General features: G+C 48.5%; 3 protein-coding genes across 4 annotated transcripts in view; 1 reads left to right on the forward strand and 2 right to left on the reverse strand.

Moving 5' to 3' along the window:
- The window catches only part of Lurap1 (leucine rich adaptor protein 1), a 13,558-nt gene extending 8,524 nt beyond the window's left edge, over positions 1 to 5,034 (reverse strand). Inside the window, exon 1 of the transcript XR_004121016.1 lies at positions 4,841 to 5,034. The gene's annotated coding sequence lies outside the window, so the exon portion shown is untranslated. The remainder of the gene's footprint in view (positions 1 to 4,840) is intronic.
- Positions 4,154 to 13,995, forward strand: Pomgnt1 (protein O-linked mannose N-acetylglucosaminyltransferase 1 (beta 1,2-)). 2 transcript variants are annotated; one of them, XM_031378265.1, is made up of 22 exons: positions 4,154 to 4,264; positions 4,711 to 4,889; positions 5,474 to 5,588; positions 5,716 to 5,834; positions 6,533 to 6,598; positions 6,685 to 6,798; positions 7,599 to 7,716; positions 7,888 to 7,986; positions 8,142 to 8,269; positions 8,594 to 8,664; positions 8,896 to 8,971; positions 9,131 to 9,214; positions 9,297 to 9,338; positions 9,513 to 9,571; positions 9,845 to 9,917; positions 10,006 to 10,134; positions 10,216 to 10,341; positions 12,042 to 12,106; positions 12,303 to 12,347; positions 12,584 to 12,719; positions 13,128 to 13,237; positions 13,329 to 13,995. In XM_031378265.1, exons 2-22 carry the CDS (start codon positions 4,770 to 4,772, stop codon positions 13,414 to 13,416), a joined length of 1,983 nt encoding a protein of 660 aa, XP_031234125.1. In that variant the 5' UTR covers positions 4,154 to 4,264; positions 4,711 to 4,769; the 3' UTR covers positions 13,417 to 13,995. The 2 variants fall into 2 exon arrangements, with proteins under 2 accessions (XP_031234125.1, XP_031234126.1); XM_031378266.1 differs by lacking the exons at positions 4,154 to 4,264; positions 4,711 to 4,889 and adding an exon at positions 5,080 to 5,279.
- A 2,679-nt stretch (positions 13,996 to 16,674) lies between these two features.
- The window catches only part of Tspan1 (tetraspanin 1), a 5,513-nt gene continuing 2,279 nt past the window's right edge, over positions 16,675 to 19,908 (reverse strand). The window contains exons 3-8 of the mRNA XM_031378267.1: positions 18,440 to 18,646; positions 18,180 to 18,254; positions 17,965 to 18,063; positions 17,729 to 17,884; positions 17,373 to 17,456; positions 16,675 to 17,114 (exon numbers count right to left, since the gene is read on the reverse strand). Of these exons, the coding sequence (XP_031234127.1) occupies positions 17,067 to 17,114; positions 17,373 to 17,456; positions 17,729 to 17,884; positions 17,965 to 18,063; positions 18,180 to 18,254; positions 18,440 to 18,646 (669 nt within the window). The 3' untranslated portion in view covers positions 16,675 to 17,066. The remainder of the gene's footprint in view (positions 17,115 to 17,372; positions 17,457 to 17,728; positions 17,885 to 17,964; positions 18,064 to 18,179; positions 18,255 to 18,439; positions 18,647 to 19,908) is intronic.

A 19,908-nucleotide genomic window follows, 5' to 3' on the forward strand; every position in this document is an offset into this window, starting at 1 on the left:
TTTTTTTTTTGGTTTTCCAAGACAGGGTTTCTCTGTGTAGTCCTGGCTGTCCCAAAGCTCACTCTATAGACCAGGCTGGCTTCAAACTCAGAAATCTGCTTCTGCCTCTGCCTCCCACGTGCTGGGATTAAAGGTGTGCACCACCACTGTCCGGCTAATTAAAATCTTTTTATATCTTAATTACAAGTATTTTTAGAGTATGTTCATGTGGGGATATGTACACATGAGTACAGATGTCTAGAGGCCACAGGGGTTGGGGGGGAACAGATCCCTGAAAGCTGGACTTAACAGTTGTGAGCTATGTAACATGGGTGCTAGGAACTGAACTCAGGTCCTCTCTAAGAGTCGTATGTTCTTTTACCTGCTGAGCCATTTTCAACCCCAGCCCCAGGCCTGAGAGACTGCATTTCTAAGAAGCTAGAGGGGATGGCCATGCTACTGCTCTAAGGATGTACAATGGACTGGGCAGTGGTGGCGCATGCCTTTAATCCCAGCACTTGGGAGGCAGAGGCAGGCGGATTTCTGAGTTCCAGGCCAGCCTGGTCTACAGAGTGAGTTCCAGGACAGCCAGGGCTAAACAGAGAAACCTTGTCTCGGGGGAAAAAAAAAAAAACCCAAAACCCAAAAACAAAAACAAAAAACAAAAAGATGTACAATGAAGAAGTGCCTCATGCTTCTACTCTTTCACAGCTTGGGCCTACTTCCCAGAGGTAGCCCACTTTTAGTTTGTTGTTGTTTTGTAGGTTTTGTTTTTTGTTTTTTGTTTTTCGAGACAGGATTTTTCTGTGTAGCCCTAGCTGTCCTGGAACTCACTCTGTAGACTAGACTGGCCTCAAACTCAGAAATCTGCCTGTCTCTGCCTCCCAAGTGCTGGAAATCTGCCTGTCTCTGCCTCCCAAGTGCTGGGATTGAAGGCATGCACCACCATTGCCCGGCTGTTTTGTGTGTGTGTGTGTGTGTGTGTGTGTGTGTGTATGTGTGTTTAACTACTCATATTCTAGACTTTTATTTATTAATTTACTATATGTGTATCTATGTGTCTCTGTGTGGAAATATATGTGTAAGTACAAGTGCCCCCAGGGATCAGAACCGGTCTCAGATGCCCTAGAACTGGAATTTCTAACAATTGTGAACCACCTGATATAGATGGTAGGAACTGAACTCTGGTCCTATTTTATAAGAGCAATATGTGCTCTTAACTGCTAAGCCATCTTTCCAATCCAACCATTCATAATTCTAAACAATCTTCTACTACTCCTTCTGAATTTAAATATTATATACTGACTTCCTATAAATATATGGATGGGGTTTTTTGTTTGTTTGGGTTTGGTTTTTGTTTTTTTGTTTTGTTTTGTTTTGTTTTTGTTTTTGTTTTTGTTTTTTTGAGGCAGGGTGTATTGATGGCCTCAACTTAGAGATCCATCTGCCTCCCTACCTCCCTAATGCTATGATTACAGATTAGTGCCACAGACTCAGGCTCAAATATATGCATTTTGTTTTCCTTTGAGATACAGTTTCACATAGCCCAGGTTGGTCTCAGTTGTGTAGCTGAGGATGGCCTAGAACTTCTGATCCTGCCTTTTTCCAAGTGTTGGGGTCACAAGCGTGCACCATCATACCTTAGCTCTCCTTTGTGTTATTTGACCCATGGTTACTGTGGTAGTTTAAATGAGAATACTTCCCATAGGCTAACACATTTGAATGCTTGGTTCTCAGTTAATGGAACTGTTTGGGAAGGACTAAGCGGTGTGGCCTTATTGGTGAAGGTATGTCATTAGGGGTGGGCCTTGGGGTTTCAAAATACCCAGGCCATTCCTGGTTAGTTCTCTCTGCTTGTGCTTGCGGATGGAGATGGGATTTGAGCTCTCAGCTAGGGGTCCAGCACCTGCCTGCCTGCCTGCCTACCTAATGCCATCCCCTACCCCTGTGGTGGTCATGCATTCTAACCCCCTAAAACCCATGAACCTCACTTTTAAATACTTTTCCTTATAAGTTGCCTTGGTCATGGTGTTTTGTCACAGCAACTGGAAAGTAACTATGTTTTTTTTCCATTAATTTATTCATTTATTCACTTTACATCCTGATCAAAGCCCCCCTGAAAAAGTTAGTAACTAAGTTTTTAGCCAGAGATTAACAAAATATTTGCCTTTGTGAAAAATTACTCTGGATTTTTCTTTTTTTTTTTTTTCTTTTTTTGAGAGAGGGTTTCTCTGTGTAGCTCAGGCTGTCCTGGAACTCACTCTGTAGACCAGGCTAACCTCCAAGAGATTTGCCTACCTCTGCCTCCCAAGTGCTGAGACTAAAGGAGTGCACCACCACAACCTAGCCTTACTCTGCACTTTTCAAGGAGCAAGGAAGATTGGAGAAGCAAAGAAAAACTCTGGATCAAGGAGATTAACCAAAAACCAAAAACAACTAAAAGTGTCTGGGATGGCAGGTTGGAGAGAATTTGAGGCACAAGTGAAAGAATCGGGTAATGGATTAGTTCATTTGTTTCAAAATGGTATTCAATATTGTTCAAAAGAAGCAAATTATTTCAACTATCTTGACAGTTGATCTCAGCTAACATCACTGGTAAAAGACAAATGGAATCCCAGCTATATGACCCGATACAATTTCCCAAACAAAGGAATCCAGAAGAGATCCGAGAGCAGGCAGAAATGATGCCAGTAGCCGTGAAATAGTAGGTCCTGTGCAGAGACGCAGCAGGCAGGGAGACACGGGAGCCTGACACTCAGGAGGGAACTGAGGACTGCACATGCACATGTGAATCTGGACATCAATAAGGGTCATGCGAAGACAAGATCATCATGGACAGAAGGGAGTCAGAGACTATTGTGAGAACTTCTGCTTGTTTGATTTCTTTTTAAAGATTTATTTATTTTATATATGTGAGTACACTGCCGCTGCTGCTGTCTTCAGACACACCAGAAGAGGGCATCGGATTCCATTACAGATGGTCGTAGCCACCATGTGAGTGCTGGGAATTGAACTCAGGACCTCTGGTAGAGCAGTCAGTACTCTTTAACTGCTGAGCCATCTCTCCAGCCCTGCTGATTTAATTTTTAAATAAGAAAAACTTCAGTATAAAGAACTTGTAAAAAACCAAACTTTTTTTGTTTCTGAGAGCAGGTCGCACTTTATAATCTTGGCTGTCCCAGAACTGTTGGAGACCAAGTTGGCCCTGAATCTATGGCAATCTTCCTTCCTCAGTTCCTGAGTGCTGGGAATCCAGAAGTGAGCTACCGTGGGTCTTAGCACCTTGCTATGAAAAGAGACTTACCCCCAGACAGGTGGTCTTCCTCACCTCTTCCATCCTGCCAAGCACTGTTATCATATTGAAAAATGCCTACACTTTTGAAGTCCTCAAAAAAAATCAAGTGTAAATAAATAAATAAACAAACAAACAAATAAATAAATAAAGTGTTGCTAGGGCATACTGTACACTCCTTTAATCCTAGTATTTAGAAGGCAGAGGCACGTGGATTTCTGTGAGTTTAAGTTCAGCCCGGTCTACATAGGGAGTTCCAGGATAGCCAGGGCTTTATGGAGACAAGATAAGCTCCTGCTTAGTCAAAAAAGAACTAATCAGGGGCTGGAGATGGCTCAGTGGTTAAGCACACCTGGTGCTCTTCTAGAGGTGCGGTTAGGTTCACAACTTTAACTTCTGCTCCAGAGGTATCAGACAGGTCTGGTCTCTTCAAGGAGTGCCCGCACTACCTGCACATGCACATAACCAAAGAGAATTTTTGGTTTTCTTTAAAGATAGGGTAATCACGGTGCCCATCAATCACGGCTTATGAAATCGAGTTAACGTAAGCGCTCAAAATAGTAGCGGAGCAGGTTTCTAATCCTCTCCTCCCCGGCCTGCAAACAGCCTTGCAGGGCTGGGCCAGGCCTCGAGCTGCAGCCTCTGATCCTGGCGTGCCCAGGGAGCTTGCCCGAGGTCGGGGAAAGCCGCTTGCTCCGGCTCCGCGGTGCAGGGACGAGGTCCACTCGTGCCGGCTGCAACCCTCCAGCAGAGTCAGAGCACAACGGCTCCCCTCCCGCTGCAGACGCCGGGCCGCGCGCGGCCGCCGCCCTAAGCACCGCCCGCCGCCCTCTCACCCCGCGGCGGCGGCGGCGGAAGCGGCGGGGCGGGCCGGCCGGGGCGGGGCGGGGCGCGAGAGGCATGGAGGAGGCGGAGGCCGCGGAGGCCGCGGCGCGCGGGGCCGATCTGTGCGGGCCCGAGCGCGGCCCGAGCGGGGCCCGAGGCCCCTGAGCCGTAAGTGCCTTCCAGTCCGGGTCTCAGAGGGGTGATGCGGGCCGGGTGGGTCTCCAGAATCTCCCGGCGTTCCTGAGCCCTGAGAGGCGAGGAGCTGAGCCAGATGGGATGGGGCGAGGGTGGAGGATTGGGGCGCGGGAGGTCGCGGTTACTGTTCTACCCCAGGGCTGGGAAGGACTGGGATTTGGACCTTTTAAGGACTGATGGATCGTTAAGAGTTGATTGAGTTACTGGCCTCCGCCTCTGAGGCCCTGAGCCTGGACACGGGGTTCCTCTAGCCCCAGGGAATTTTCAGTGGATCCAACTCCTCTAAAGATTTTTCTGGCCAGACCCAGAGAAGTTGAGCCACGTTGCCTAGGGCACACAGCTCAGCAGTTTGCTGAGAGAAGTCATTCCACAAGACATCAGGCTTTGGGACAGACATTTTACCCTCTGTGACTCTCTAGTCCCCTCAGATTCCTGAAGCCATGGACTGGCCGGGACAGGGGTGACTCCCTAATCCAGTATGGATGACTGGAAGCCCAGTCCCCTCATCAAGCCCTTTGGGGCTAGGAAGAAACGGAGCTGGTACCTTACCTGGAAGTATAAACTGACAAACCAGCGGGCCCTGCGGAGATTCTGCCAGGTAAATGTCGTCCCACGTGTCCCAAAAGCTGGCTTCCTAACTTTACCCTAACATAGACTCTGAAGTAAGTAACTGCCGTGACTACCGAGAAGAGGCAGCAGATTCCTGGAGGGGACACCTCTGTGTGTTAGGGCCTTCTCAGGCAGTGGCTTAGACCAGGATTCTGGAATCAGAACCCTCGTCTGGCCTCCTAGGCATCCAACAGAAACCAGAAGTCTGGTCAGGCAGGCTTTGCCCCTGACACCCAACTGTCAGGCAGTGTGGCCTACATTCTTCTGTGTCTTCTGATTCTCCTCTGTGGTTCTCAGGCCCTAAATCCATCTCAAAGAACTAGTTATGGAGGGGGCCAAGGAAGTCAAGGACTCAAATGGGAAAATACAAGACCACTGGGTAGGAAGGGCCTGGTTGGTGCAGGGAGACCTGTCGGGATGTTCTCTGGGAGATGGCCACAAATCCATGTCCTGATTGGGAACCACAAAGAGGAGAGACAGGTCCCTGTGTCCTCTCCAGCCAAGGTCATACTTTCAGAAGGCCTCTGTGATCTGTTGAGGGCTTGCCGCAGTCATCCCCATTTTTCTGCTCAGACAGGAGCTGTGCTTTTCCTGCTGGTGACTGTCATTGTCAACATCAAGTTGATCCTAGACACTCGGAGAGCAATCAGCGAAGCTAGTGAAGACCCAGAACCAGAGCAAGACTATGGTGGGGGCCGGCTGAGGGTGGGGTAAGGGGGGACCTGGGATCTCCTGGCAGGAATGGCATACAGATCCCACAGGGTATGACTCTGCTAGTGAGTCATTATCCATGCCTGTTACAATTCCCTCTCTAGATGAGGCCCTAGGACGTTTGGAGTCCCCTCGCCGCAGAAGCAGCAGTCCCCGACGTGTGCTGGATGTAGAAGTATACTCCAGTAGAAGCAAAGTGTATGTGGCGGTGGATGGCACCACAGTGAGTAGACCAGCGTCTTCCATCCACTTAGAACACGGTGGGAACTGCAGCCTTCTGCCTATTGGCTTCGGCTTGTTAGGATTAAGGAAACGGTATATGAAATATCTGTGTGGCGAAGGCTTGGCAGTGATCAGAGGCATTAGCGGGCAGCTAACTCCCTTATTTACTTATGTAACCACTTCCTAATCCCTTCAGCTTCAGCCTTGGGCCAGGCACTGGGGTCCTAAGGTAATGGGACTTGCCCTTCCTAGAGAGGCTCACTGGTAGAGGATTAGGAGATTTGCAGAGTTAAGCAGAGACAGTTCAGGGCTCTTGTGCCAGGAAAGTGTTAAAAGGTGGATTGTAAAGCGATGAAATCTTTTGTGATGAGGATAGCTGGGGCCTTTCTGGGAGAGTCATCCTTCAGTCTGCGTTAGAGCTATAGACAGTGACAATAAGCCGGGCAGTGGTGGCCCATGCCTTTAATCCCAGCACTTGGGAGGCAGAGGCAGGCGGATTTCTGACTTCAAGGCCAGTCCGGTCTACAGAACGAGTTCCAGGACAGCTAGGGCTACACAGAGAAACCCTGTCTAGAAAAAACCAAAAGCAAACAAAACAGACAGTGATGATACACCAGGCTGGTGTGGTTCATGCTTCTAAGATTGAGTCTCCTCGAGCACCAGGGTGAACAGCTGGATTTTGTTTCTGCCGCTGTGTAGGTGCTAGAAGATGAGGCCCGGGAGCAGGGCCGAGGCATCCATGTCATCGTCCTCAACCAGGCCACGGTGAGCTTAAGGATGGGAGACCCAGAGGCTGAAGCTAGGCTCGCCTTGCTGGTGACCCTGTCTCATAAGAGGTTTGCTCCTGACAGGGCCATGTAATGGCAAAGCGTGTGTTTGACACATACTCTCCTCATGAGGATGAGGCCATGGTACTGTTCCTCAACATGGTGGCACCCGGCCGTGTGTTGATCTGCACAGTTAAGGTCAGTGAGTCTCCCTAGCTCTATTCTCCATGCCACCTAACTCTGACTTTGCTCAGGGAATGGAAAGAAATTCTAGAGAAAGGTGGTTCAACTTCCAGTCTGAGCCTAGGTTTTTTGTTTTTGTTTTGTTTGTAATCAGTTCAGCAGTTGCTGAGCATCTGCTCGATGCCAGGTACTGCATTGGATGCTGACGATACAAGACAAGATTTCCTGCCTCCCTGGAGCTCACATCTCAGTGATAGCAATACCAGTCAGCTCAGCCAGTAGTGTCAGGAAACGACAGGTGAAGAAGAAAATAAAGAGGGGAATGATGTGGCTGCATTTTAGGGAGGGAATACCTCTTTTGAGAAATAGGAGATAAGCTGAAGACTGGAGGAAGAGAGAAGTAAGCTAGGCAGATGTCTGGAAGAAGAATTATCCTAGGAAGAAACTTCTGGAACAATCAACACAAAAGGCCCTGAAGTGGGGAAGTACCTGGCAAGCTTAGGGGACAGCAAGGATGCCAGTTGGAGTTGGACAAGGAAAAAGGGTTTCGAAGAGTGTGGAGAGGTAGTAGGACAAGGGTGCTGGTCACAAGGGTAAGGGATTTAATTTTAGTATCTAAGTGACTTGGAATGAGTCTCAGACTCTTAAGCCTTTCATACTTTGTTGTCTGTGAAAGAGTAACCAAAGACTATTGTTGGAGTCAGCGAGTCAACTTACGTAAAAGGTTTTTATATGTAGTGCTTGAAACGTAGCCAGTACTGAGTGAGGCCAGGTCTCCTGGGCCCACACGAGTCATGACTGTTTTGGTCCTCCAGGATGAGGGCTCCTTCCACCTCAAGGACACAGCAAAGGCTCTGCTGAGGAGCCTGGGAAGCCAGGCAGGCCCTGCCCTTGGCTGGAGAGACACCTGGGCCTTCGTGGGACGAAAAGGAGGTGTGGGGACCAAGGCTGTCCACCCTGTAGTATCAAGGGAGAAGAAAGATAGGAGGGAGGGTGGTGTGGGAAGGGAGTAAACTAGAATCAGTGAAAGGAGGCAGGGAGTTGGGAGGAAGCCCCATTCTCGAGGCTGGGCCTTCATTGTCACTCATTCCTGCCTTTGGCCAGGTCCTGTACTTGGCGAGAAACATTCTAAATCTCCTGCCCTCTCCTCATGGGGTGACCCAGTCCTGCTGAAGACAGATGTGCCACTGAGCTCAGCTGAAGGTGGGACTAATGGAGGCTGGGCTCAGGCAATGTTTGAGCAGAGGATGGACATTTGGGTCTTCAATGAGGCTGTGGCTGTTTTTCTTTACTGTGTGCTTGGGGCTTCCCCAACATAGCTGGTAAGATTCCTGCATCCTGTTAACTTCCTCCCTTAGAGGCTGAGTGTCACTGGGCAGATACTGAGTTGAACCGCCGCCGCAGGCGCTTCTGCAGCAAAGTCGAGGGCTATGGGAGTGTATGCAGCTGCAAAGACCCGACACCTATTGAGTTCAGCCCTGACCCAGTAAGTGGGGCTGGAGCAGTAAGGTTTGGACTCCTTTCCAGCTTAATCAAAGGCCTTAGGAACAGTCCACAGCTTAGGTTTGCTCTGTCTTGATCTGGTAGGGGCTGAGGATGTGTGTTCACTAAACTCTGAAGACAGGTTGGGGGTGGGACAGGCTGTGTTACCAGGGCTGGGTGGACTGTGTGTGGAAAGACAAGAACAAGGAAGACCCTTAGCCCTTCACTGCTTGCTCTGAGACCCTTCACTGCACTGTGAATTCTTCCCTAAATGGAGGTCCTAGTTGGAAGGGGGAATAAGGGAAGCTAAAAGCTGTCTCTCACCCAGCTTCCAGACAATAAGGTCCTCAATGTGCCTGTGGCTGTCATTGCAGGGAACCGGCCCAATTACCTGTACAGGTGAGACTGGAAGTGGGCCGAACTCAGCACTGAACAGGGGTGCTCAGGAAGTGGGTGGTGCTTTAGCTCGATTTCTTGTACAAGGAACTCTTAAAGAAGGCAAAAAGGCAGCAGATGCTAGGCCTGATCTACATGGGTAAACACAGAACATATGGGCGAGTTTATAAACACGGGAGTTGTGAGTGGAGAGGAGAAAGAGCCCTAACCTGCTTTCCTGGGCTCCTCCCTCAGGATGCTGCGCTCTCTGCTCTCAGCCCAGGGGGTATCTCCACAGATGATAACAGTCTTCATTGATGGCTACTATGAGGTGAGTGGGGCTGGGGGCCTCAGGCAGAGCAGGACACCAGGCTATGGGTGCTAAAAAGCAGTGATCAGCGAGGGCTGTGAAATATGAGAAGCTTGACATGTTGGGGCCTGCAGAGGTAGGAACGATAATACACACAGTGACTGGTGACCGTGCCCCCAGGAGCCAATGGATGTGGTGGCACTGTTTGGTCTGAGAGGCATCCAGCACACTCCTATCAGCATCAAGAACGCCCGTGTGTCTCAGGTATTCCTTGGCAAGGGTAGAAGGGGCAGACACCTGGTCCTACCCCCTGCCTCAGATCTTACATGCCCAATTCCCCACCCAGCACTACAAGGCCAGCCTCACTGCCACTTTCAACTTGTTTCCGGTGAGTACCACCGATACAATCCTTGGGTCTCTGGAGAGAAATTATATTATGAAAACTCTTCCCTCACCCGGCCTTGCACTTCTGATCTGAAGGATAGGGAGGGTAGTGCCTGAACAAATCCATGGGATGAGAGCAACCTCCTTGGAACCATGATGTTCCCTCCCATCTCTGTAGGAGGCCAAGTTTGCCGTGGTTCTGGAAGAGGACCTGGACATTGCTGTGGATTTTTTCAGGTGACGGGGGTAGCCCACAGTTGAAATGCTTATAGGCCACACGGGACTAATGTACTTGACTGGGTCTCGGGAAGGATGTTGTGAGGTGCCTTGGAGAACTTTGAATGATCTAAGAAGTTGGGGGAGAGCTTCCATGGCTAGGAGGGCAGGCGCTGGGCTTGTATAGAAGGTGCAAAGGGTGAATGGAGATGGTGGGACTACCAGCCTTGCACTTCCAACATCATCGTATATCTAGGGTTGCCTCTCTGAACTCTTGAACTCTGGCTTTCTCAGTTTCTTGAGCCAGTCCATCCACCTGCTGGAGGAAGATGACAGCCTGTACTGCATCTCCGCCTGGAATGACCAGGTAGGCTGGGTGTCCAGGGCTTACTCAGTCAGCATGGGAGTCTGGCAAGGCCTGGAGCTAATGCCTCCTATGTTGCCCCTGTCCTTAGGGGTATGAACACACAGCTGAGGATCCAGCACTACTGTACCGTGTGGAGACCATGCCTGGGTTAGGATGGGTGCTCAGGAAATCTTTGTACAAGGAGGAGCTTGAACCCAAGTGGCCCACACCAGAAAAGGTACCCAGCAAGATAGGATGAATGGGCTGGAATCCCTATTAATTCCAAACTTGTAGCCTTCATAGTGTTCTATGACCACAGCTATGGGATTGGGACATGTGGATGCGGATGCCAGAACAGCGCCAGGGCCGAGAGTGCATCATCCCGGATGTTTCCCGATCCTACCACTTTGGCATTGTCGGCCTCAACATGAACGGCTACTTTCATGTGAGTGGGGAGTTAGAAAGTAGGATGCTGTATTGTTTAGTTGTCAAGGACCTGGCCTCCAGAGCCCAGCCTTGGCACTTACTAGCCACGTCAGTTTAGGGAAGTTATTGTTCTGTTTCTGCCAGTTTCTCTATCTGTAAGATGAGGATTAAAAATGCTGCCTGCCAAGGGCCTAACAGATCACAACCTTGTGATTCCGGCACTTGAGAAGCTGAGGCAGGAAGAGCATTAGACTGAGGCCCTGTCTCAGAAAACAAAACCAGCAACAGCAAAGCCAAGCTGGGCCTAATCCCAGTCCTTGGGAGGCTGAGCCAGGAGGATTACTGTGAGTTTGAGGATACAGACTAACAAACAAAAGAGTAACAACAAAAACTCAGAAAGAATTACTTCTCTCATTATAAGGTTTGATCTGAATTAAAACAAAACAAAAAAAAATTTAGGGGTGGTGGTAGTAAAGATTAAAAGACCTTTATTCCCAGCACTTGGAAGGCAGAGGTAGGCAGATCTCTGAGTTCAACGCCAGCCTGGACTTCCAGTCTTGAAAAACAAACAAACAGAAAATTAGATTTATTTTTTTTATTTTATGTCTATGACTGTTTTTCTTGTGTGTATGTATGTGCATTATGTGTGTGTCCCTGGTGCCTGAGGAAGTCAGAAGAGAGCATCAAGTGTCCCTGGAACTGGAGTTACATGATTGTGAGCCACTAAGTAGGTGCTGGGTACTGGAACTCTGATCTTCTGCAAAAATATCAAGTGGTCTTAACCACTGAGTCGTCTCTCCATCCCCTGAATATGTATTTAAATGATCTGTTTTATACATGAGTGTTTTGCCTGCATGTGTGTACATGCTTCATGTTTGTCTGATGGCTAAGGAATCTAGAAGAGGGCACTGAGTCTCCTGGAACTGGAGTTACAGGTGGTTGTCAATCAACATCTGGGTGCTGAGAACCAAACTTGAGGAACCTCTGTAAGAGGATCAAGCCAGATGGTGGTGGTGGCATGCCTTTAACGCAATATTTGAGAGGCAGAGGCAGGTGGATCTCTATGAGTTTGAAGCTAGCCTGGTCTAGAGAGTGAGTTTCAGGACAGTAAGGGCTACACAGAGAAACCCTGTCTCAAGAAAACAGAAAGAGTGCATTTGAAACATTACAGCTGAAAGGGATATATTTAATTTAGAACCTCCTAAAAGCCAGAGAAGCTAATAAAAGTTTTATTTACCAAGGAAGGACAAATGCTTCCTCAGGCCATTCATAGAACCTGAATCAGCTCTTTCCTTCCTTCTAACCCATCTTTGCTATTGGCTACATCCAACAGAAGGGTGTCTCTTTCTCCCCCTCCCCTTCCTGCTCCCTCTTCTCTCATGGGTGTGTCTCCACACATGCACACACATACACACACCCCTTGGGTTTTTTTAGGCAGGGTCTCTTGTAGCTCAGCCTGAGACTGGTCTTGAACTTCTGATCCTCCTGCCTCCATGCTGCTTTACTTCTAAGTCTCTGTAGCAGATCTGGAGAAAACCAGTGGGAACAGGACTAGTTCATGGGTCAGTAGCTTGAGCTTTAATTTGACCAGACCAAATTAAAGGTAGTAAGAGCTTGCTAAATCAAAGGACCCTGAGTCTTGTAGATCTTTAGTAGGTCAGTGAGCAAGTGTGGGACAGACTAAGAAAGCCTTGCCTTCTTTCCTCATTCCTGTTTCAGGAGGCCTACTTCAAGAAGCACAAGTTCAACACAGTTCCAGGTGTCCAGCTCAGGAATGTAGACAGGTAGAGATTGGCAGCAGGCTAAGGGGGCGGGTTTCTAAGGTTTGGTGGCCAGTCCTTGCTAGTTCTTTCCTGTCTGGAGCCATGAGTATTTGCCTCAGCCCTGCTGTACCTTTTCCCCTGTGACCCTTTTCCCTGCTCATTCCTTTCCATGGACCTGAGGGCCTCTCGTCTTCATTTGTTTCTCCCTCCCCTTCAGTCTGAAGAAAGAAGCTTATGAAGTGGAAATTCACAGGCTGCTCAGGTATGGCCTAGGGCAGTTGGGATGCCTGGCAGGGAGTAAGGAATCAAATACTAGTTTTAGCTTTCTTGGTGCCACAATTTATGGGCACTATAGAAAATGAAAGCCAGAGTTCTCTAGTACAGACATTATTAAGAACTTCAAGAAGGTGGCAGCAGAGCATTAACTCAAGCCCAGGGTCCTGTGTCCACCTAGGAAGTGTACCCTGTTTGATCTTAACTTCTCTACCCCCAATGCAGTGAGGCCGAGGTTTTGGACCACAGCAAGGACCCTTGTGAAGACTCCTTCTTGCCAGACACGGAGGGCCACACTTATGTGGTATTTATCCGAATGGAGAAAGATGATGACTTCACCACCTGGACTCAGCTTGCCAAGGTGCCTCAGGCTGCACCTCCCTCAGTAGACCCTCGTCAGCATGCACGGCCCTGGCTAGCAAGAGTCTTTATTGTAGAATTTTCAACCTCAGAACCTTCTCATGCACTCAAGAATCACTACTTCCTGGCCAGGTGTAGTGCAGGCCTTTAATCCCAGCGCTTGGGAGGCAGAGGCAGGCAGATCTCTGATTCAGGGCAGCCTTGGTCTACAGAGTGAGTTCCAGTACAGCCCATGACTACACTGAGAAACCCTGTCTCAGAAAACAAAGAAGAGAACCTTTCTTTTAAGCCCTTGCTCAAATCCATATGCCAGATAATGCTTCCTCTTGAAGAGTGAGGTACTGCACGCCTTCAGAGGATCACTCCACGGCTTCCTGACCAGCTCTTTCTCCTACTTTATCCCTGCTAGTGCCTCCATATTTGGGACCTGGATGTTCGTGGCAACCACCGGGGCCTGTGGAGATTATTTCGGAAGAAGAACCACTTTTTGGTGGTGGGGGTCCCAGCCTCCCCTTACTCGTGAGTCACCCTGTTCTGCCCTAGGAAATGGCCTCCCTCCTGGGACTGAAGCATGTCCTCTCCTCTGTACCATTCATCCATTATGTTTCAGAGTGAAGAAGCCACCATCAGTCACCCCTATTTTCCTGGAGCCACCCCCAAAGGAAGAAGGAGCCCCAGGGGCTGCTGAACAAACATGAAGCCTCCTCCAGGACCCTGCAGGGCTGGGTACTGTGTACCCCCAGACAGGCCAGCCCATTGCCCTATCCTGTAGGATTTTGTAGATGCTGGTAGGGATTAGGGCTGGTTTGTTTTTAACATGGGATTTAATTACTAACTCTAAGGGGAAGGATCCCCTGCTCCAACACCCCTATTCCTGAGTTTAAGGTCTATTTATTTACTTCCTTGTCGAAGAAGAGCAGGAGAGTTCCCAGAACCTCTTTGGGATCCCTGGGTAGCTGATCCACTCTTTTTACACCCTGTCCTCCCAGGCCGGGCTCAGAACCTATTTATTGACTGTCCTGAGGGCCTTGGGAATAGGCCCAACCTGGGGCCTTTATTCCTCTCTGGACCAGGATGCTGCCCTGAGGGTAGGACTGGCTCATACTCAGGAAAATTGCTATGCCCAACTGATGGACAGGCCCATGTGGGGTCCATGTGCTTGACAGACTCACTCAGAGACCTTTAGACACTGGACCAGGCCTCCTCTTAGCCTTCTCTTTGTCCAGATTTCCAAAGCTGGATAAAGATGGTCATTGATTAAAAAAGAAAAAAACCTCTGGGAGTGTATTTTGTAGTAGTTTTGTGGGGAGTATGGATGGCATGGTGGTGAAGGAGAAAGAATCACTGGATAAATGGTGAGGTGTTTGGGGATTTTTTTGTTTTTTTGTTTTTACTGTCTGCCATAGTTTATCTTCTGTGTGAAGCCATTTGGCCACCAGGGGATGCCCAAGTCTCAAGCTTCAAGTCTTTTGTTTTAGAAGGGTTCCACCCTGGTACCAGCTGACTTTATATGCTTTTCCTACTTGGTCCTCAGCTCCAAGCCACCGCCATCTCACACCCTTTCTTCACTGTCTTACCATCTGGCTAGTTCTATCCTTATTTGTCTGAACCCAGCTTCTGTCCCCAGAAACGGAGTAGTGAGGAAAGACCAAAAAGGACTAGTGGGGTAGATGAGGGAAATGCTCTGGAGGTAACCATAGTGGAGACAGGAAGTGACTGGGCCAGAAACAGTGGCAGCCACAGGAGTGAGTGTGGGAGATGATTGTGAGAGAAGATACTGGGCAGGCAGATACAGGAGCAAGGGTTTCTGTGGCCTGGATTGGTTGTGTGCAGAATTCCGTATAGGAATGTTTTTTGTATACAATGTCCTTGGTTTTCATCAGATTCTCAAGAGACTAGGCTCCTTTTAACTCAAAGGAGCCTAGGGAAGTCTGAGTTAATCAGCAAAAAACCAGACAGTATAGTCCTTTGGGAGTCAGATAGCCCAAGGCAGGGGAACATGACCTTTAAAGCTCTGAAGGATTAATATCAGGACACAAGTAGATCAGACTGTAAGAAAGGGTATAACTCTTGCCAAAGAGTCAGGAACTTACTGGAATTCCTGCCCTTTATTTTTCCTGTCCTGGTGCCCCTTACTGGTGCCCAGAGCTCAGCAGTAGTATCAGTGCAATATGGCTTTGACATTGGTCGCCACCCTGACCCCTTCAGTGTTTGCTAGAGCTGGAGCTAGAGCTGGTGTTTCAGGTGGCAAAGTAGGCACAGGAGAAACAATTAGACCATGATGAAGCAGCAGCCCTCCCTAGACAGACAAATCCCCTTCCACCTCCTGCTTCCACACAGCCACCTATGGGAGGAATAGAGTTTGTGTGTGATATACAGTATGCTGGCAAAGGGTGAAGGCCAACTAGTTCTCTACCTAGAATCCTAGTAGATTCTTAGTCAGGCTTCACTGAAGCTGTGGGGCTCTGGCCAAATCTCTCTTCTTTTTTGGGCCCAACAAGTGGGTGGGTGATAGTTGTGGGCTGCTCTGGAAAAGCCCGTAGAAACAGATGGGGGGACGTGGGGGTGTCAAAGGGAAGGGAGAAGGGAAGAGATAGTCCAATGGCTTGGCTTGGTGGCAGCCACTGTCCTGCAGCAACAGCATTTTCCTTGAAGTTCAGAGGCATTCAATTTTTGTTTTTTGGGGTTTTTTTCTTTCTTCTGAGACAGGGTTTCCCTGTGTGGACTTGGCTGTCTTGGAACTCAGTATTTTGACCAGCCTGGCCTCAGCCTGCTTCTGCCTCCCAGGTGCTGCAGTTAAAGGTGTGTGCCACCAAAGTCCTGCATTCTTTTTAAGACATTTAGATTTTTTTTTCAGGGACATTCTGTTCAGGTTCACTGTGTCAAGCAAGGTCCACCCAGTTACAAGAGCCAGTCTGCTGGAGACTCCGGCAGTTAAGGACTAAGTAAAGATTAGAGATGTATGATGGTGTGCTTGCCTAGCACACACAAAGTCGGGTGTGATCCCCAATACAGATATGGATACATATCTGCAAACCCAGCACTTAGGAGACTGAGGCAGGAATTCAATGCCATTCTCAGCTATATAGAAAGTCCAAAGCCAGTCTGGGCTACATGAGATCTGTCCATCTCCAAGCAAAAACAACAAAATGTGAGAACTTGGCCAGGTATAATGGTGCACAACTTTAATTCCAGCATTAAGGAGGCAGATCTCTGAGTTTGAGGCCTCCCTGGCCTATACAACAGTATCTAGAATGACCAGGACCACACTGAAAGACCCCCGCTTTTTTTTTTTTTTTTTTTTTTTAGAAACAAAGGAAAAAAGAATGCTTGGGTGAAGGAGCCAGTGCCAATGGTGGCCATTGTTCTATAATTATGCTCTCAGCCCCTGCACTAACTATGCCATGATCAGCCCTTCAGCTGTCCAGTTCCTGTTGAAGATGATGGGAACATACCCGATGTATCCAGCTACCCTCAGGACCCTTAGGACACAAGTCTGGAATTGCTGAAAAGCTTGTGAATACTCCCATTACTGAGAGATCCCCTCCTCTGTTGTCCCCCAATAAAATGTATACCCCCCCCCAAAGTATACAGATCTTTAGAGCAATTGATAGGCCAACACCAAAGAATAAATGATTTTGAGATTCCCCAAAGTAGGACACATAGCATAGACCTACTTATCTAGGTTCCTGAAGGGCTTCCACCAGTGACTTCACCCACACAGCCCTGACAACAACTCTGTTCTCCCTTCCTTGACTCGGCACAAGCTTGTTATTTTCATACCTTTCCAGTCCAGTGCCCTTCACCACAATTCCCACTTCCTCAGTGTACTCTTGGACACTTTTTACTCTCCCTCCCAGGCCTGGGACCAAATACCTCCTTCCCTTCCCTTCCACCCCACTGAGTCTCCAGCTTCACAGAAGTCAGGCAATCAGGACCCATCTCTCCAGGCATGCACAGGCCAATTAGGAATGTTTTCATTGGTTTATAGGTTCCAAAATGCCTTCTATACATCCCTTCTATGACTTTACAGTGTTAGAAAATGCCCAGGCTGTAAGTGCCTTCATCCACCAGTGGAGTTCGAGGGTCATCAAGAGTCTCAGGAGATGGGTAGACGTAGCTGCCTCTACGACTGGGACTGATGTCCCCCCTCACCTCACCAGTGGAAGAAAGAGGCAGACACAGCCCAAGAGGTGGTCTCTAATTAGCCCAAAGTCCAGAGCAGCAAAGGCAAATCCATTCCAGCTCAAATGACATTTCATCTCCACCCATTGCTGCTGCTTAGCTGTGCCAAGTGCCTCTTCCTGGTATCCATGTGACAGCAGCAAGTCAGGAGGAAGAAGCAGTCTTATTTCAGATTGCAGTATAGATACATGGATACAACCATGGCAGCCAGCTGATGGGGAGGAATAGGGAGACATGAAAGGACATGATTGAGATCCTCAAGGATTGATATTTTTGCCTGCCCTGAACAGCCTACACAAAGCTCTGTTTTCTCAATGGTAGAACATATGCTTGGCATCCATAGGCCCCTCAACTCCAGAAATGAAAACACTAGAATTTTTCCTCTAGAGAAGCCTCAGAGATGGGCTAATCTGTACAAGTCTGGCGGAAATGGATCGATACCCCAGTTCCAGTCTTCATATTGACTTACCTCTAGGGCTGCAACTCCAATTGCCACACCACCCACAGTAACTGCATTGGCTCTGACTTTATGCAGAATCTCTTTGAAACAACCCTTGGAGAGAGGAGAAAGTATTTATAGCTGGCAATGCCCTACCTCCAACCCATTTAGTACTTACTGTAAAGTCATTAAAGTAATCACCCTGGTTTTGGGTGGTGGTGATGGTGGTGGCACACGCCTTTAATCCCAGCACTCGGGAGGCAGAGGCAGGTCCATCTCTGTTAGTTCAAGCCCAGCCTGGTCTACATATCAAGTTCCAGGACAGCCAGGGCTACACAGAGAAACCCTGTCTCAAACAAACAAGATAATTCCATGCCAGCACATACCTGTACTTTCATACTTTTGGCCTTGTCCTCCGTGCATTGTTCTTCAAGTGTATGGTTGCCAGGGTTGGCACAACAGTATGGGGGGAAGACCTTATTCTCTTTGACGAAACGGGAGGCGTTAAAATCTGTGTAGTTGTTGAAGCCACAGCAATGCAGCTGCAGACAAAAGAGGGTTGGTGATTAATGGTACCTTGCTTTTTTCCCTCTCTGTTCCCAAATTCTCCAGCCCACCTTACCCCTTCCATTGTAGAGTTCCACACTTGTGTGAAATCAGACTGGTAACCGTAGTCTTTTTCGATAGCAGGCACCACCAGCCTTGTCAATAGTTGTTCAGCCTGGATGGGTCAGGCCGGTGTTAAGAGACAGACAGGGGAAGTAGCTATTCACAGGCCACCACCAACTGTCAGGGCTTTGCTCAGTTTTTCTCCCTTTCCCCATCCCAGTGCCTCACCATTGTGGTGTACACCAAAGCAACAACAGCACCTGCAATCTCAGCGATGAAGATGAGGAGGAGGATGGAAAAGAACTGAATGGAAACAAGAAAACACATTTTAGGGAGACACACCTCCCTTGCCCTACACACTCATATAAGAGGCAGGGGGTCCCCACAGTGAGGCTCCCACAATCTAGAGGAGGGTTTTGGAATCCCAGAGGTGTCAGGGATGAAGGGGGAACCCTTGGTTGTGGGCCTGGGAGCTGTGTCCAACACACCAGCATGAGCGCACACTTGTTCTCAGAGTGAGCACCGTAGCAGCCCAGGAAACCAAGAATAAAGAGCACAACACCGGCAGCGATGAGGAAGTAGCCCACGTTGACAAACTGCATGGCACTCGATGATAGTGATCCAAAGACCTTCAGGAAAGATGGCCCATCGACGGACACCCAGATTCCCACAGCCAACAGGGCTGCACCACAGAGCTGAGGACAGAAGTCAGACTTTGAAACATTCCTAGCAAACGGTTCCCTTTTACACCATCAAATCAGGAAACTTTACCTTTTCTTGACTTTGGAATCTAACAACCTACTATGCATGGAGGGAAACATTAACAGGTGCCAGAAAGATGAAGCTGGGACACTTATAACAAATCCACCAGTCTGCTCACCTGGGACGATAAACATGACATCAGGGGTTCTAGAAATATCCCAGACTGGGAGGAGGCACACTTTCCTTTTCTCAGGGCCCTGCCACATAGGTAGGGATGAAAATGGATCCAGTTTCTCACTCTTGGCTGTGAGTGCCTAGAATGACTGTTTGTCCTATACATAGAAGCAGCCAATGGTAGTGTTGAGCAGGCTCAATAGTCACTATAGCAACAGCAGGGTGAGGCTTGTACACCTGCTTGCAGCCTTGAAACAGGGCAGAGGTTGAGAGGTTCATTCACCCAGAGGCCCTATTTGATTCCCCTTCAGGGTGGAATCAGCTGTCAGACTCCCTTTTTCACCCAGACCATTGTCTGACATGTAGAAACAGGTAGAACACAACTACAGCTTCTCTTTAAGACATGGACTCAACCTATGGTGATCCGGAAGGTTTGAGGGAGTTCTGATGGGGGCTCTGGTACCACAACTCCTAGCAAACCTTTGCTGACCCCAAGGTCTTTGGGAGACAATCAACCTGACACTGAGTTGCCCCTAGCTCCCACTGAACTAAAGAAGCCAGTCTGGCATGGGCATAAAAAGATACATATATGTACATATGTATCTTTTTATATGTATATGTATATACATATGTATCTTTTTACATATATATATATATATATATTGTGGCTATATCCCAGGATGTTTGCTTAATGACAAAGGAGCCAGGCTGCTAGCCTCCAGGGTCAAATTTCAAGGAGCCTGGCTTTCCTGCCTTGTTCTGCCCAGTCTGGCAAGGCCTGGGCAGCAGAGGACAGAAATCAAACTGGATTTGCCTTTAACTCTATCAGGCCAGAGCCTTGGCTCTCCCAACTATTGAAATCCTAGCGTTTCCTTCAGTTAACTGAATGAAACCTAGTTTTTGGCAGCCAAAGGAAGCAGAAGGTACCGACCACACTGGCGTCAAAGAGACTACCTACCCTTTGCCCAGTTTCTCTAAACTGGCACACACGTCATATCTTTATTCTCTCCCCTCTCACTCATTATTCTCTGGTGACATCAGCCCCTGACCACTGTGTTTAAACACCCCTTCTTTTTTTTTT

Source organism: Mastomys coucha, unplaced genomic scaffold, assembly GCF_008632895.1.
Source record: "Mastomys coucha isolate ucsf_1 unplaced genomic scaffold, UCSF_Mcou_1 pScaffold18, whole genome shotgun sequence".
NCBI lineage: Eukaryota > Metazoa > Chordata > Mammalia > Rodentia > Muridae > Mastomys > Mastomys coucha.

Bases quoted from the DNA above. Each gene is read 5' to 3' on its own strand.
- Pomgnt1 (XM_031378265.1), top strand. From the start codon at position 4,770: ATGGATGACTGGAAGCCCAGTCCCCTCATCAAGCCCTTTGGGGCTAGG. The intron at 10,135-10,215 runs GTACCCAGCAAG...CTATGACCACAG, and splicing joins AGTGGCCCACACCAGAAAAG to CTATGGGATTGGGACATGTG. The intron at 10,342-12,041 runs GTGAGTGGGGAG...TTCCTGTTTCAG, and splicing joins ACATGAACGGCTACTTTCAT to GAGGCCTACTTCAAGAAGCA.